This window comes from Dicentrarchus labrax, unplaced genomic scaffold (genome assembly GCF_905237075.1).
Source record: "Dicentrarchus labrax unplaced genomic scaffold, dlabrax2021, whole genome shotgun sequence".
Classification (NCBI taxonomy): domain Eukaryota; kingdom Metazoa; phylum Chordata; class Actinopteri; family Moronidae; genus Dicentrarchus; species Dicentrarchus labrax.
This window is the reverse complement of record NW_026136719.1, coordinates 6,290,682-6,303,558: the sequence shown is the minus strand read 5'-3', so window position 1 is coordinate 6,303,558 and position 12,877 is coordinate 6,290,682. Positions and strand designations below refer to the sequence as shown.

The window sequence follows — 12,877 nt, the reverse complement described above, 5'->3', positions numbered from 1 at the left end:
GATGAAATGTCAAGCAATCCCCAAAGTCAGTCAGATTCATCTTTTTGGCACCACGAACGTCAAATTTCATAGTAATAAACCCAAAGAATGAATCAATTGCCTCTCAAAATGTCAACTTAAGGTGGCTCTACAGGAAAAACCAAGGGATCATCAAAGTCTGTAGGGTTGATCCTATGGGCATCACGAATGTCCGTACAAAATGTCGTGGCAACCTACTGTTGAGATATATTAGTCAGGACCAACAGACACTGCCATCCCTAGAAGCATGGTTCTGACATGGCTGTAAAACGTTTTACTTTTTAAACTAATTCTGTACATAAAGTAGTTTTTCTAAACTGTGCATTATATATAAATACTGTACAGTGGTGTGTCATCAAGGTAACACATTACAAAAGGAAACCCATCAGCCTACCACACAGAAACTCCTAACAAGCATTGATTTAATGACACTGTGGCCCTACACGAAGAGAATATGTCAGCATTTAGTGCTTGTATTTAACAGTTTTAGTACAGGCCTTCAACAAGCTCATTAAGTGCAGCCGCAGTGAATGGGCTGAGTATGGTTCCTTTCACAGTCCCAGATAAACCTCAGTGTGTCAGGGACAATGGGGGGATAACCCTGCCACGGAGGGCCCTTTGTTTTGGGGGACCCCCTCCTCTGAGCTCTCGAGGCTGGGGAGAAAGATTGGGGTGATGGTGGGGGGGTTGGGATGGCCCTGCTGCCTGGCTGTTCTGTTCTGGGTGAGAGGTGGGGGTGAGGGACATATGGACTCGCTAGGGGTAAAGGGACATGCACAAAAGCAATTGGACAGGGGTCTACCGCGGAGGTAATGGTAGACTGACCACTTTATTTGTCATTTTATTGACTTCTCTGTTACACTGCATACATTTACCTTTTCATAATGTGGTATTATCATAATTTAAGTAAAGTTAGACATTCTGTCATCTAGACAGATCCAATCTTCATCAGCAGAGAATGAAAAGAGGGATGGATGGAATACTGATGTAGTTTTTAAAAACTATAAAAGATTTCATTTTAACCTGATTATTAATACTTGTAATCAGCCACAGTGACCGGGCCTCAACATCTGATGTGGGTTTTTTGAGTCCCTCAAACAAAGGCACGTGACTGCAGAGAAAATGCAAGTAGTTAGAACTAAGCTCTGGATGTTGGACTGAATCATCTCTTTACCACGGCTACCGACTGAGAACACTTTCATAATGAAACAACACTTAATTACAGAGCAATAAGTGATCTTATAGCCTGCAATATGTTGTTCTGTCTTCACATACAGCAAATATGGCACATGTCAGTGTAGGTGTGCCTCTAAAATGTGTCTTTTCAGAATAAAATAAAACAAAACAATGTTATTGTATCCAGAACTTCAAAACTTAAGAAATCTAGTCACACAAACTTGATTGACATTTGTGTGTGTGTGTGTGTGTGTGTGTGTGTGTGTGTGTGTGTGTGTGTGTGTGTGTGTGATGTGTGGGACGTGGAGACTTGTGTTTAGAATAACCGAGAAGCTTCTTGAAAGGCAGATTTACAGCCCCATTTTAGGATTCAACACTTATCAAGCAGCTTAGAGACTGCCTGTGTCAACTGAGCGCAGACATGCAGAACAACACACACACACACACACACACACACACAAACGCTAGCATTGTCATTGCATCCAGGTGGAAATCAGAGTAATAACACAGCTTGAGAAACTCCCTGAAGCTGCACTAGAACACAGTTGAATGGAGAGATGTGAAAATCCACTCTGTCATCTTTTCACAACCAGAGACAGAGCTGACAGAAAGCCAAGAAATATTTCATAGTTGTAATCATGCCTGTTTACGCTGAACAGTCACATCAAACTCAGAGCACAGCTGAGAATCAACCAGACATCTGCAGCAAGAAGCACAGTTTGAACCATTAAATGAATGGTAGCATATTATGGAACTACTGTAGGTGGTAAAAGCCTTACACAGTTAAGACAGTTTGGGTTATTGTTTCCAGCACACACCTTTGTTTTCTCTTCTAAATGAGTGTTAGATAGAACATTAACAGGGTTTCTTTACAACCTGTCTGAATGTGATGCACGGGTTGCTTCCCTTGATGTTGCCATGCACACATCTCCGCACCAGTAAAGTGGGTGAGTCAGCGGTTATAAGTGATAGGAAAAATGGCCAAAACTATAAACACAGGACACAAATTGTAAAAAAAAAATCAAAACATTTTCCATGACGCAATACAATGTGTAACTATTTCAGCTTAGCAATGAACATTTACCATTTGATGACCTGCTAAAGCTATAGCATTAACATTTTATGAACCAACATGGTGTATATAAAGTACATCCAGATTTTTATTAAAAAATAACTTCTGATTTCCTGAACTTCAACTAAACCTTTATAATCATCTTCATCTCGCCATGTTGCTGCTGGCTCCACAGAGGTCATGAAGTTATCCAACCTGCCTCTCAGTCCTTGTTGACCCTGGGCACGGGCCTCTAGGGAAGGTGACTTCAGCCCCGCTGACCTCTACCATCCTGGCCTCTCCTCCTTTTTCCACACTGCCTTCTGTTTCCAGACATAGATGGAGCTGATTGTGTTAGTCTAACCGTCTCTGCAGCGCCGATTCCCCAGGGGGCGCCACTCACAATGACCCGTTTGTCTGCACCAACGGGCTCCCTGTGATAACTAACGCAAGGAAAGCAGAGGAGGAGAGAAACCGAAGAGAGGAAGGCACCTTCGGGGGAGATCAATGAAAGGACGTTGACTCAGGAAAAGCAGATGCCCGGCCTTAATTAATACGGTTATGTCCTTAGCCATGACCTCACACAGGAAGGAGAGGGGACAACCGCACAGGAAGTGGAATCTGATCGAGACGCATTAGGCAGAGATGAGGTCATTACAACTTGAGCCAACTGCCATATGAGCATATATATATGCTTTGCAGTGTTAATTTAATTTTTCTCTTAAAATTTGTATTTCTAAAGACATGGGACAGAATTTTAAAAACTCTGTATAACCTCTTTGAAATTAGTCCATCAGAAGGGTTATGTAATTATTTATTTATTCTTGTGATTTAAGGGTTTACTACCATCCAGCAAAATTAAGATCTCTCACTGAAACAACTAGTTACATCAGAACAGGTTTTCTTAGAAAATGTAAGAGGCCAAGAGTAAATGTTTATTTGGAAAGATTTAACCTTTACGGTCAAAATGTAACATCGCTATCTGGCCATTCCCAGGAGGAGACTTTCACTTCACAACCCCCTTCAAGGACCTTGCACAACCAAGAAAACAACAATCACGACTACTACCATCCAAATTAAACCAATGCTTAAACTAAAATGTACACCAAAATGCATCCTGATGGAAAGTTGGATCATCTATAAACATCTATAAAATCCTGCAAGAAACACTGAACCCTGCCTGTGTTATTTTTGTGCTATTTCTCACTGAAAAGCTGCGCAGGTACTTGCTGGGGGAGAAGCTGCCTCCTCATCCCCAGATAAAAGCCTTAGACTTCCACCCTGGTGCTATCTCACCATCTCACTCTAGTCTGCCTGTGTGTGAAGCCTCTGCTGGTATCACCGGTTCAGCCCAGCCTGACGAATCTGCAGGGCGACCATCTCTGTTTTCTCTGAGAGGGGACACAGAGGTGTGTTGTTGCTCTTATCAACAGCAACATGGGCTTCCTCCTGCCTGACGCTGATAGTAACACATGTGTGGTCGGTGTTGGGTGAAAACCTCTTATCTCCAAAGTGTCAGCTTTCAGTAACTAAGGAAAAAAGCTTTGATTTCAGCTTGGCAAGGATAGACTTTTGACTCTTTCTTATGGCTTTCCCATTTTGAAATGATGTTTTCACATTTCAAGTGTGTCGGATACAACCACAACACGATGAAGTGTCTAAGTTGAATCCACAAAGATCACTCACACGACTAACAAGATGCGTCCCTTTTTCCTGTGCTCTTTGTCTGAACCCTTGCAGTCTGTTAAAACCTCGGTTATTCCTTTCAACAATGAACTCCCCAACAATGAATCACTAAAACATCCATTAAATCTGGCTTTAACTCGCAGCACCTCCTGAGGAGACATATGTGTATGTGTGGCCCTTTGTCATGGTAATAAAATAAAGCAGCAATATAGTCATCCAGACCCCCACCCAATCTGTCCTCCTCTGTGTGGGTAGGAAGGCATTAGCAATCCAATGCAGCACGACGGTGCTCTGCCTTTCACTCTCACCTGCTGGGCCGGGGCTTCAGGAGACTCTGGCCGGATGGAAAAGCCATAAAAATAAGTCATTATTGACTTTCACAGGATGCTGGGGAGGAGGGGAGAGGCTCAAGACATGAGAGAGATCTCTTCTAGAGGTCCAGTGAGATGGGTTTTAAAGGTTGATGCTCACATTTGTAGACTGAAGATGCTCATATTCAATATTCTGCATCATTTTCCAATTGTTTTAACTTGACCTGTACTGCATCATGCAAAAAAGCTCTGTTTAGTTTAGTGTTGGTTCTCTAAAATCAAATGTCTTGAAAATATCGAACTTTTTATTGTACAAAGGGACGGAACTACAGAGTATTGTCATAATCAAGTTATCTTAATGTCAGAAATTGTCAGTATGTACCAATTAGAGATTTATAAAACCGAGAAAGCAAGAAATGTAACTGAAGTAATGGGATTCTTTTGGACTGGAAGGTGTAACTATTCATATGCATTCAGTGTTACATAGGAAACACAGGCATTAAATTAAGAATTACAGTTTACATTAATTGTATAACCAGCCAACAATATAATAAATAAAAGTCATTTCCAGCCTGCTTTTCACCAAATGTATATATATTGGCCTAATCTCTCCCCTACATCGCCACTGATCACTAGTTTGCCATTGAGGGTCATTTAATTAACTTTGAATCCACAATAATTAAATGAGTTCACACATATCACTTGGTATGTTGGTTCCCGGTCAAACCAATTCCCTGAATGAAATTACACCCAATTTAAATAATTCAAATTAGGGAAATTATAATCTCGGGCAATTACACATCTTCAAAAATGGAGGAAGTTGAATTAATGGAGCTCCGCATCAATGATGCATCTATCACACAGTGGTAATATAACAGGGATGATTTAATATCCAGACTAAGCTCTGAATAGGGGTCTATCTAAATTGTGGATCCTGGTTTATTTACAACGAGCTCATCTTGGTAAATATTAGCCAAGGTGGCCTGTGACCCTCTTCACCGGTCCCACTATGTTTTTATGTGATTGGGATTCAGCTGTTAGGCTGAGATGAGCTTTCATAACGAGTCTAATAAAGCCAGTCTTTACACAGAGCCTGACTTAAGCCTTTATCTGTAGAAATACTTATTAAGATAGGAGCTCCTTATCACACTGGTGCACGGACAAATCTCTCTCTGTGCCTGGGGGCTCATGAGCATGTGACTCTGCGTGTGTGTGTGTGTTCTACATGACTTACAAAGCTCTATGCACGCTCCACGTAGCATCAGAATGTATTTTTCAGGGTCCCCTGCTGTGAATGTGGAGAGATTTTTGGTTTGAACCTTTTCTTTTTCAAAGCTGTAGCTGAGAATTAATGAGCTGGCAACAATGAACACTTGGAATACAAAGATGGAAGAAATGAAAGAGTGAGCGAGAATGAGGGAGAAAGGAAAACTGTGAGAGAATGAGAAGGAGGTCGGGGATAAAACTCAGGCATTAAAGATGAATAGAGAAGCAAAGACTGTGGCCTTGAATGACTTGAACATGCGCACACACACACGCTCCTGCTTGTGTTTGTGAATGGAATCGGGCGCAGAGTATAAACGAACCACAAGAGGGCAGCAGAGTATCTGTGCAGGGCTTTGCTCTCTGTAATGACAGTATGGTAAAAGGTTAAAGGGAAGAAGAGCTTGTCATTTCATATAGTATCACACACGAGACGCAAAGCCAACACTCTCTCTCACACACACACACACACACACACACACACACACACACACACACACACAGGCAGAGGGAGAGCAAACAGCTTCAAATACCATTCACACATTTCCAGACTATCACCTTCACATCAGATTCAGCAGATTGTGCCAGACTTCACACACACACACACACACACACACACCTACACCTATACCTACAGACACACACACCTACACCTACACACACACACACACACACACACACAGAGCACCGTTCTCTCTCCTGTCTGTAAAGCCTCCTGCTGCTGTCGCTGTATTATGGATTAACTCTTTATTACAGGTGTACACAACATGTTTGTGTGTTTAGTGCCAACTGGGCCATCCAGCTGGATGTTTGTGAGGAGCCTCGGCTACGCTCTGCCATGACTCCACTAATCCTTCAGACAACTACTAACATGTGCTGCCGGTAGCTATCTGCATTTGCAGTATGTTAACTGCGTTACATTTAGTGTTTCGGCCCATTGTCCCTCAAATACACCTTGTGATTCTCCCACAATGCCTAAAACATCCCTGGACACACCCGTGGTTTATAGACTTTTTATGAATATTTCTTCCTTTCCTTACTCTTCTTCCTTGAGTGAGACCATCTGAGTCCAATAAGGTCAAATAAAGATAAAGACTGACAATGACAGAGATAGTAAGAGCAAGAAGACACATTGAGAAATGACTCAAACCTCAACCCACTCTTATGACTGTACTGGATTCAGGTCTATTTGCTGCTACTGTGGGTGCTGAAAGACTCAATTAAACGCCCCTTCCTATCATGGGTTTATCTCCCTGTATGATTGTTGAAAGTTGGTGAAAAATGCTCCAGAGAGAAGACTTCATGCCTTGAAAACCTGACGCTTCACTGACGCTAAGTGTCGGATTGTTTTGGGTGAATGGACCTTTCCTGATTATTAGACAAAAAGGAAGACTCTCTGCATCCTGTCCCCTAAGTGGGCCATCCTCTTCAAGAAATTCAGTACAGCCAACAGAAGAAAGAGTGAAAGCATCAAAAACATAAAGCAGCCTCTGCGTCTCCGGAGAGCTTCGTCTCATCTCACTCTGCCCTCAGAGCAGATTGGGTTCACAGCAAGGACCAACGTACAAAATCCACTGAGGGTTGTATCCGCACTGACAGCGATGCAACGTGGAGGTTTCAGACTCCTCGCCAGCAATTCTGCCTTTCAGGCCGTCCTCCAGTTCAGTCGGTCCCTGGGGTGACGCCCAGCAGACACAGTCCAGAAATTAGGACAATAAAGCAGAGCTATGAAACTACGATAACAGTCCTGGCCTGTAGTAAAGGGATATCAAATCATGGACTTTTATTAGAGAATCTGTCAGTTCTTTTTAATCCGAGGAAGGGCAATAAGCAATAGGATGTGGTTACAAGAGAGGTATGTTACTGAAGTCTAATAAATGATCATTTCAAGGGTCATTCCAGCCAGTAGCACTGATCAGCATTGTATCTCTTCTTCCTACAGTACTTGTTTTTTTATTCACTTTTATTCCCCTTTAAATCACTTTTATGTGTTTTGTCTTGCATTTCAATGTGTTTGGTTTAGATGATGTTATTTTTACATAGGTGGTATTTCTTATTCTGTTTTTCTATCTGATGTTGAGGACATTTTAGGACATCTATTTGAATGAACTGTATACTAAGCAATTATTGCCTGATAAAACAAGCTTTCTGACATATTGTACAGTATAGTAAAAATGATCAACATTAACTAAAAAAGGCCGACGGGGCAATTTACAAAAACAATCAAAACAGCAGCTGTTTTTATTGCCATAACATTCAGTAAACACTTACATAAACGTGTGCACGCACACACACACACACACACACACACACACACACACACACACACACACACACACACACACACACACACACAGTCAGCAGTGATGGATTTCAGTACATGGCTGCAATATTCACATCACTGCTGCTGGTCAGGAAGGTCAAGGGTTAACCCAACCGAGGGTGAAGACGGCTGCTTCATCAGCACCACAGGGATGGAGAGAGGGGAGAGAGAGGAGGACAGAGAGGAGAGGGAGAAAGTCATGGAAAGTAGGTCAGTGAGAAAACGTGATTAGCCCCAAAACAAACGACACCAGCAGCGGACGCGTGCCGCATCCGACGGCACCGGGCTCCTGTATCCTCTCCTCACGCGACCATCATCACGCCGGATTCAGATTTGTGTGCTGTGTGTACAGTGGGCTGGACGCCTCAGTGGATTCCAAGTCACGCTTACTGTCAAGACAGGTTGCCAAGCATGCACTTGCTGGCTCGCTAATACACACCAACACACACACAGACACCTCCTTCCCCTCACTGCCTTACATGGCGTTAGAGCGATCGCTCTAGCCGTTGCAGCCGTTTGTGTGGGGTTGCTAAGTGCAGCCAATATTTCACAAACACAGCAAAACAGCCACCCTGATATCCTGCTACGCTGCCATCCTGGACAGCAGAGACACAGCCGGCTTCGTCTCCTTCCAGGAACTCACTGAATTTGGCTTTGTGTTTTTCATTATGCTAAACTGAGCCAGGGAAATGCGGAAATTCTGTGTACTGATTTACAAGAAAAGCATCATTCAAAGAGCCACAATAGCTGAGAAAACAGGAGGAAGAGAAACACACTGACACAGTCTAAAGTGACTGATGACAGCTGATAGTGTTGCAAAGAAATGACAAAGTGGTGTTTCATGCCAAGACTGAATGTCTTCTCATTTTTAAGCCAAAAACACTCAAAGTTATTGATTTTCCTTCTTAATTTTGTTCTTGGCAGACAGTACTCCATAAAATATCATTCAGATCAGAATGGGAAGGGAACTAAAACTGTCACTTAAGATTAATTTGAGGATGCAGAGTGAAAATGAAATACTTTTGTAATTAATGCACAAATTAATGGAAGTGGCTGTACTGAGTTCTAACAGTACTTATATGGACAAAGATCTAATCAAAATAAATCCTTGGTTTCTGTGAGCAGGACAGTGGAATACCACTCAGCAAGCGTAGGTGAGATTTCCTAACCTGAGGGTTTCCTCCAGCTTCTGACCCTGGCGTGACGCATCTCGGGGGTCCTGAGCCCACCTGCTGGCCCAGCGAGGGGATGTGGGTCTTGACGGGCGCCTGAGGCAGAGCTAGAGCTGACAGCCTGCTGTGGGTCTGGGGGATGGGCAGGGCACTGTGCACCGGTTTGGGTTTGGGGAGTCCCGACTTCATCTTTGAGGCCACGAGGATGGCTGGCATCTTCTCCCAGGCCGCCTGATAACCGCACGCTCCCCTCCCTCTCACACTGAGATGGAAATCCTGCTACTAGTCAGCAAGACTCACATATGATCCGGCTACTTCTGTGAGTGTGACGGTGTTACCAGATTGAAGAAACACACTGATCTGCCTCTTGGGTGAATTAATGTCTGTCTTTTTGTTGGTGTCCAGGTCTTGGCTGCTCCTGCTGGATCTCAGCAGGGGGGTGAGCTGAGCTCCCCAACATGCAGTGGAGGGGTTTTAAACCCACCAATGCCACCTGTTTCCTTCAGCTCTTTATATCATGTAGAAAAGACCAAATCCTTCTCAGGTTCTGTTAAAGAAATGTGTGCAGATAGAATTGAGAAAATTCACTCTGCAAAGTCCAGGAAAGAAAATCAAAAATCCCACTTCACACTAAGAGGAATCCCCAGTTGCCTGGTGGCAGAGCAAATGTTCCCTTCCATTTGTTTCCAGCAGACTGAGAGTCAGCGTTTGGCAAAAAGGATCCTATAGGAAGCAGAGCAGTTCCTCTCCCACAGAGCCCTGTTAATTACACCATCGCTTCAGCATGACAGGAGGAAAGACTGAGCTGCATCGAGGAGAGGAGAGAAGGGAACATGGACCGGGAGATGGTGAGAAAAAAAAAGAAAAGGCAGGAGCGACACAGCGACCGTTCGCTTCAGCGACTGCTCAGCCTGTGACTGCACAGCCTGAAACACACTGCACTATGCTGCCTCGCTCCCTCTCCCTCTCTGGTAAGTCGTGGTTAGCAGCAGGTGTGGCTTAGATCAGGACTGACATATGTGGAGAAGAGCTCAAGACATCTACTCAGTATGCTCCTCCAGCCTGCCTCCCTCTTTCTCGGTATGTCTTACTTTCTTTAAATAGAGAAATGCCCATCTAGCTATTTATTCTCCTACTGAGTTAAAAAATGGTACTCAGCTTTTCCAGAGCAATGTGATCATTTTATTTGCAAGTGAAGGACTTTGACTTGAATCCCAACAATAACAATGACTTGAAAGGAGGGAAATCACTTCTCCAGTATCCATGTGGGTCACAATAAATAACTTAACTTCCATAGCAAGTAACAAATAATATCAGCCTACATTGAGATTAATTTAAATTTGATGAATATGTGTTATTTAACAAAACCTAGATTTGTGTAAAGCCTCACATGGACATAATGCATTGTCTAAATGTGAGACATTTGCTGTGATACAAGTTTATTGTTGGGTGGATTTTTAGCCATGCTAGTGGCATGGCTCTGGGGATTACATTGTTGGGTCAACCAACAATTTGGTTTGAAAACTGAAATATCTCAACAACTATTAGATGGACTGACATGGAATTTTGTACAGACATTCATGTTGCCCAGAGGATAAAGCCTACAGACTCGTTGGTGATTCGTTGGCCTGTATTTAGCCACGAGCAGGTCAAGATTTTCACTCATCCAGTGAAATATGTCAACATTTACTAGATGGTTTGACAAAACAATGTTGGTTCCCAGTAGATCCAAATAACATTTCCTGTAGTGCCACCCTGAGGTTGACATTTGTGGTTCTCAGTGAAACTATTTGATGGATTGGCATAAAATTTAATACACACATTTACATCCCCCTCAGAATGAATTGTAACAACTGCAACTGCAATTTAGCGAACATAATAGTGAACATGGTAAAAATGATACCTCCTGAGCATCAGTATGTTAGCAATGTCACTGTGAGCATGTTCGCAAGCTGATGCAAGTGTTTATTTCAAAGCACCGCTGTGCTGAAGTACAGCCTCGAAGAGCCACTGGCAACATGAGATCCAAATGTACTGTATGCTCGTGAAAATGAACAGAATGACCAGGTATAGAAAATATATACATGAATGAATGAAATTATGATGGTGTTATTCAAAAGTTGAAAGGGAAAGACGGTAACCAGATCTTCTTCTTCCTTATCCAAACAGCGTTATACTTCAAACTAGCCACATATAAAGCATTGTCGATGCTAGAGATACATTAATGTCATCAGAAAACTGTCTAATAGGGTTTCTTTTTGTGCACTGCAGGGAATATCAAACTGGTGTTGGTTTATTCAGTTTAAGAATGGTGTTCATCTTACTTTTCCATACTTACATACTAAAAGCTGATCAACTGATAAAATATTTTATTCTTTGATTAAACCATTGGACCAAATCAGTGTGTTCAAGTGCTGGTTCTTCATTTCAAGATGTACAGTATAACAGGCACTGACACTGAAAATGTTGTATTAATAGAATCTCTTCTCTGTACTCTCTCCCTCTTCTGACTCTATTAAGCTTCCCCTTTTTTTAAGTGTGAGGTTGGCCAATTAGTGGACTAGTGTCAGATCAGGCTGACTCCCAGCAGGCTTAGCGAAGGCTGCAGAGGTGTCGACTCAAATTCTACTGCAGAACCAAGGAAAAAAATATAAGCCTGGAGAAGGAAGGTTTTACATTTTCTCCTCTTCTATTCCATCACCAGTTAATTTAAGAATTTACATACAGATTAGTATGTGAATGAAGATTTGTAAACAGTTAACCCCCAAATGAGGATAAATACAAATCCTATAGACACATTTGCACTTGGCACTATATACTTGGAGCAGTTTAATGAAACTCGACTCAACTCCTTCATTTGGTTTCAGTTAATTTGGCCAGTTGAGAGCTATAAATACTGTATAAAAACTAATGTAAATCACAGTGAGACAAAAAGAATCAGAGTCTGAAACGTCTTCCAACAGCGCTTTGGTGTGGTTGGTTAGGAGTGAGAGCTGTTAACAACATATCAGTGTGAGTGCTGCCAGCTCATCAAGCTTTGAAAATGAACGTGGGTACTTTGGCTGCAACTAACGATAAATTAATAAAAACTGATCTTTTGAAGCTTAAAATGTAACAAAATGGTAAGAGAATAGCCCAAGGTGACACCTTCAAATTGCTTGTTTTATCCAACCAACCGTCTAAAAAAAGATATTCAGGTTCCCTATCACACATAAAGCAAAGAAAATCCTCCAAACTGAGAAGCCTTAAGAAGCGAATGTTTTATTGTTTGCTTTAAAAATTATTGAAATAGTTGCTGATTCATTTCCTGTTTAATCGATTATACATTAGATCACTTAAAAACGTAAATCACGTGGTGGCAGTACGATAAGATTAAGATTGTCTTGTCTGTGCCAAAGTTTGTCCATAAACATCTAGACAAGAGGAAGTAGTAGTAATAGTGTTGACATATATAGATTTTGACCTGCAGGTGGTGAATTGGAATTGGGACGCATCCTCGAATGTCTGTACAGATACAACTTTGTGACACTGAAATTCATTGTTAAAAATCGCTTTCTTGAAATGACACAGAAAGCCTCTTAAACACAGCAGCTGCTTACATCAACCCAAACCTTAGAGACATGAGGAAGTAAGTCACTAAATAGAGCACATACTGCCGCTAACCAGAGGAGGAAATGGAATTAGAGAAAGTACAGACAAACACACACACACACACACACACACACACACACACACACACACACACACACACACATGCGCACACACACACACACACACACACACACACATAGAGACCTTATAAAAGCAATGATTTAATCCAAGAGAGGATGTGTTTAGTATGTTAATCTTAATCCTGTTACATTAATCCTAAATTATG

General features: G+C 42.1%; 1 protein-coding gene across 11 annotated transcripts in view; it reads right to left on the bottom strand.

Annotated features, from left to right (window-relative positions):
* Positions 1-12,877, bottom strand: part of nav2a (neuron navigator 2a) — a 213,885-nt gene that overhangs the window by 100,165 nt on the left and 100,843 nt on the right. For 3 of the 11 annotated variants that reach the window (XM_051379458.1, XM_051379461.1, XM_051379460.1), the window contains exon 1: positions 8,998-9,842. The exons of 1 other annotated variant lie outside the window; for it this stretch is intronic. In XM_051379458.1, the coding sequence (XP_051235418.1) occupies positions 8,998-9,216 (219 nt within the window). In that variant the 5' untranslated portion in view covers positions 9,217-9,842. Of the gene's footprint in view, positions 1-8,997; positions 9,844-12,877 lie in introns of those variants that run through there. 7 more of the 11 variants (XM_051379463.1, XM_051379469.1, XM_051379473.1 and 4 more) reach the window with 5 other exon arrangements.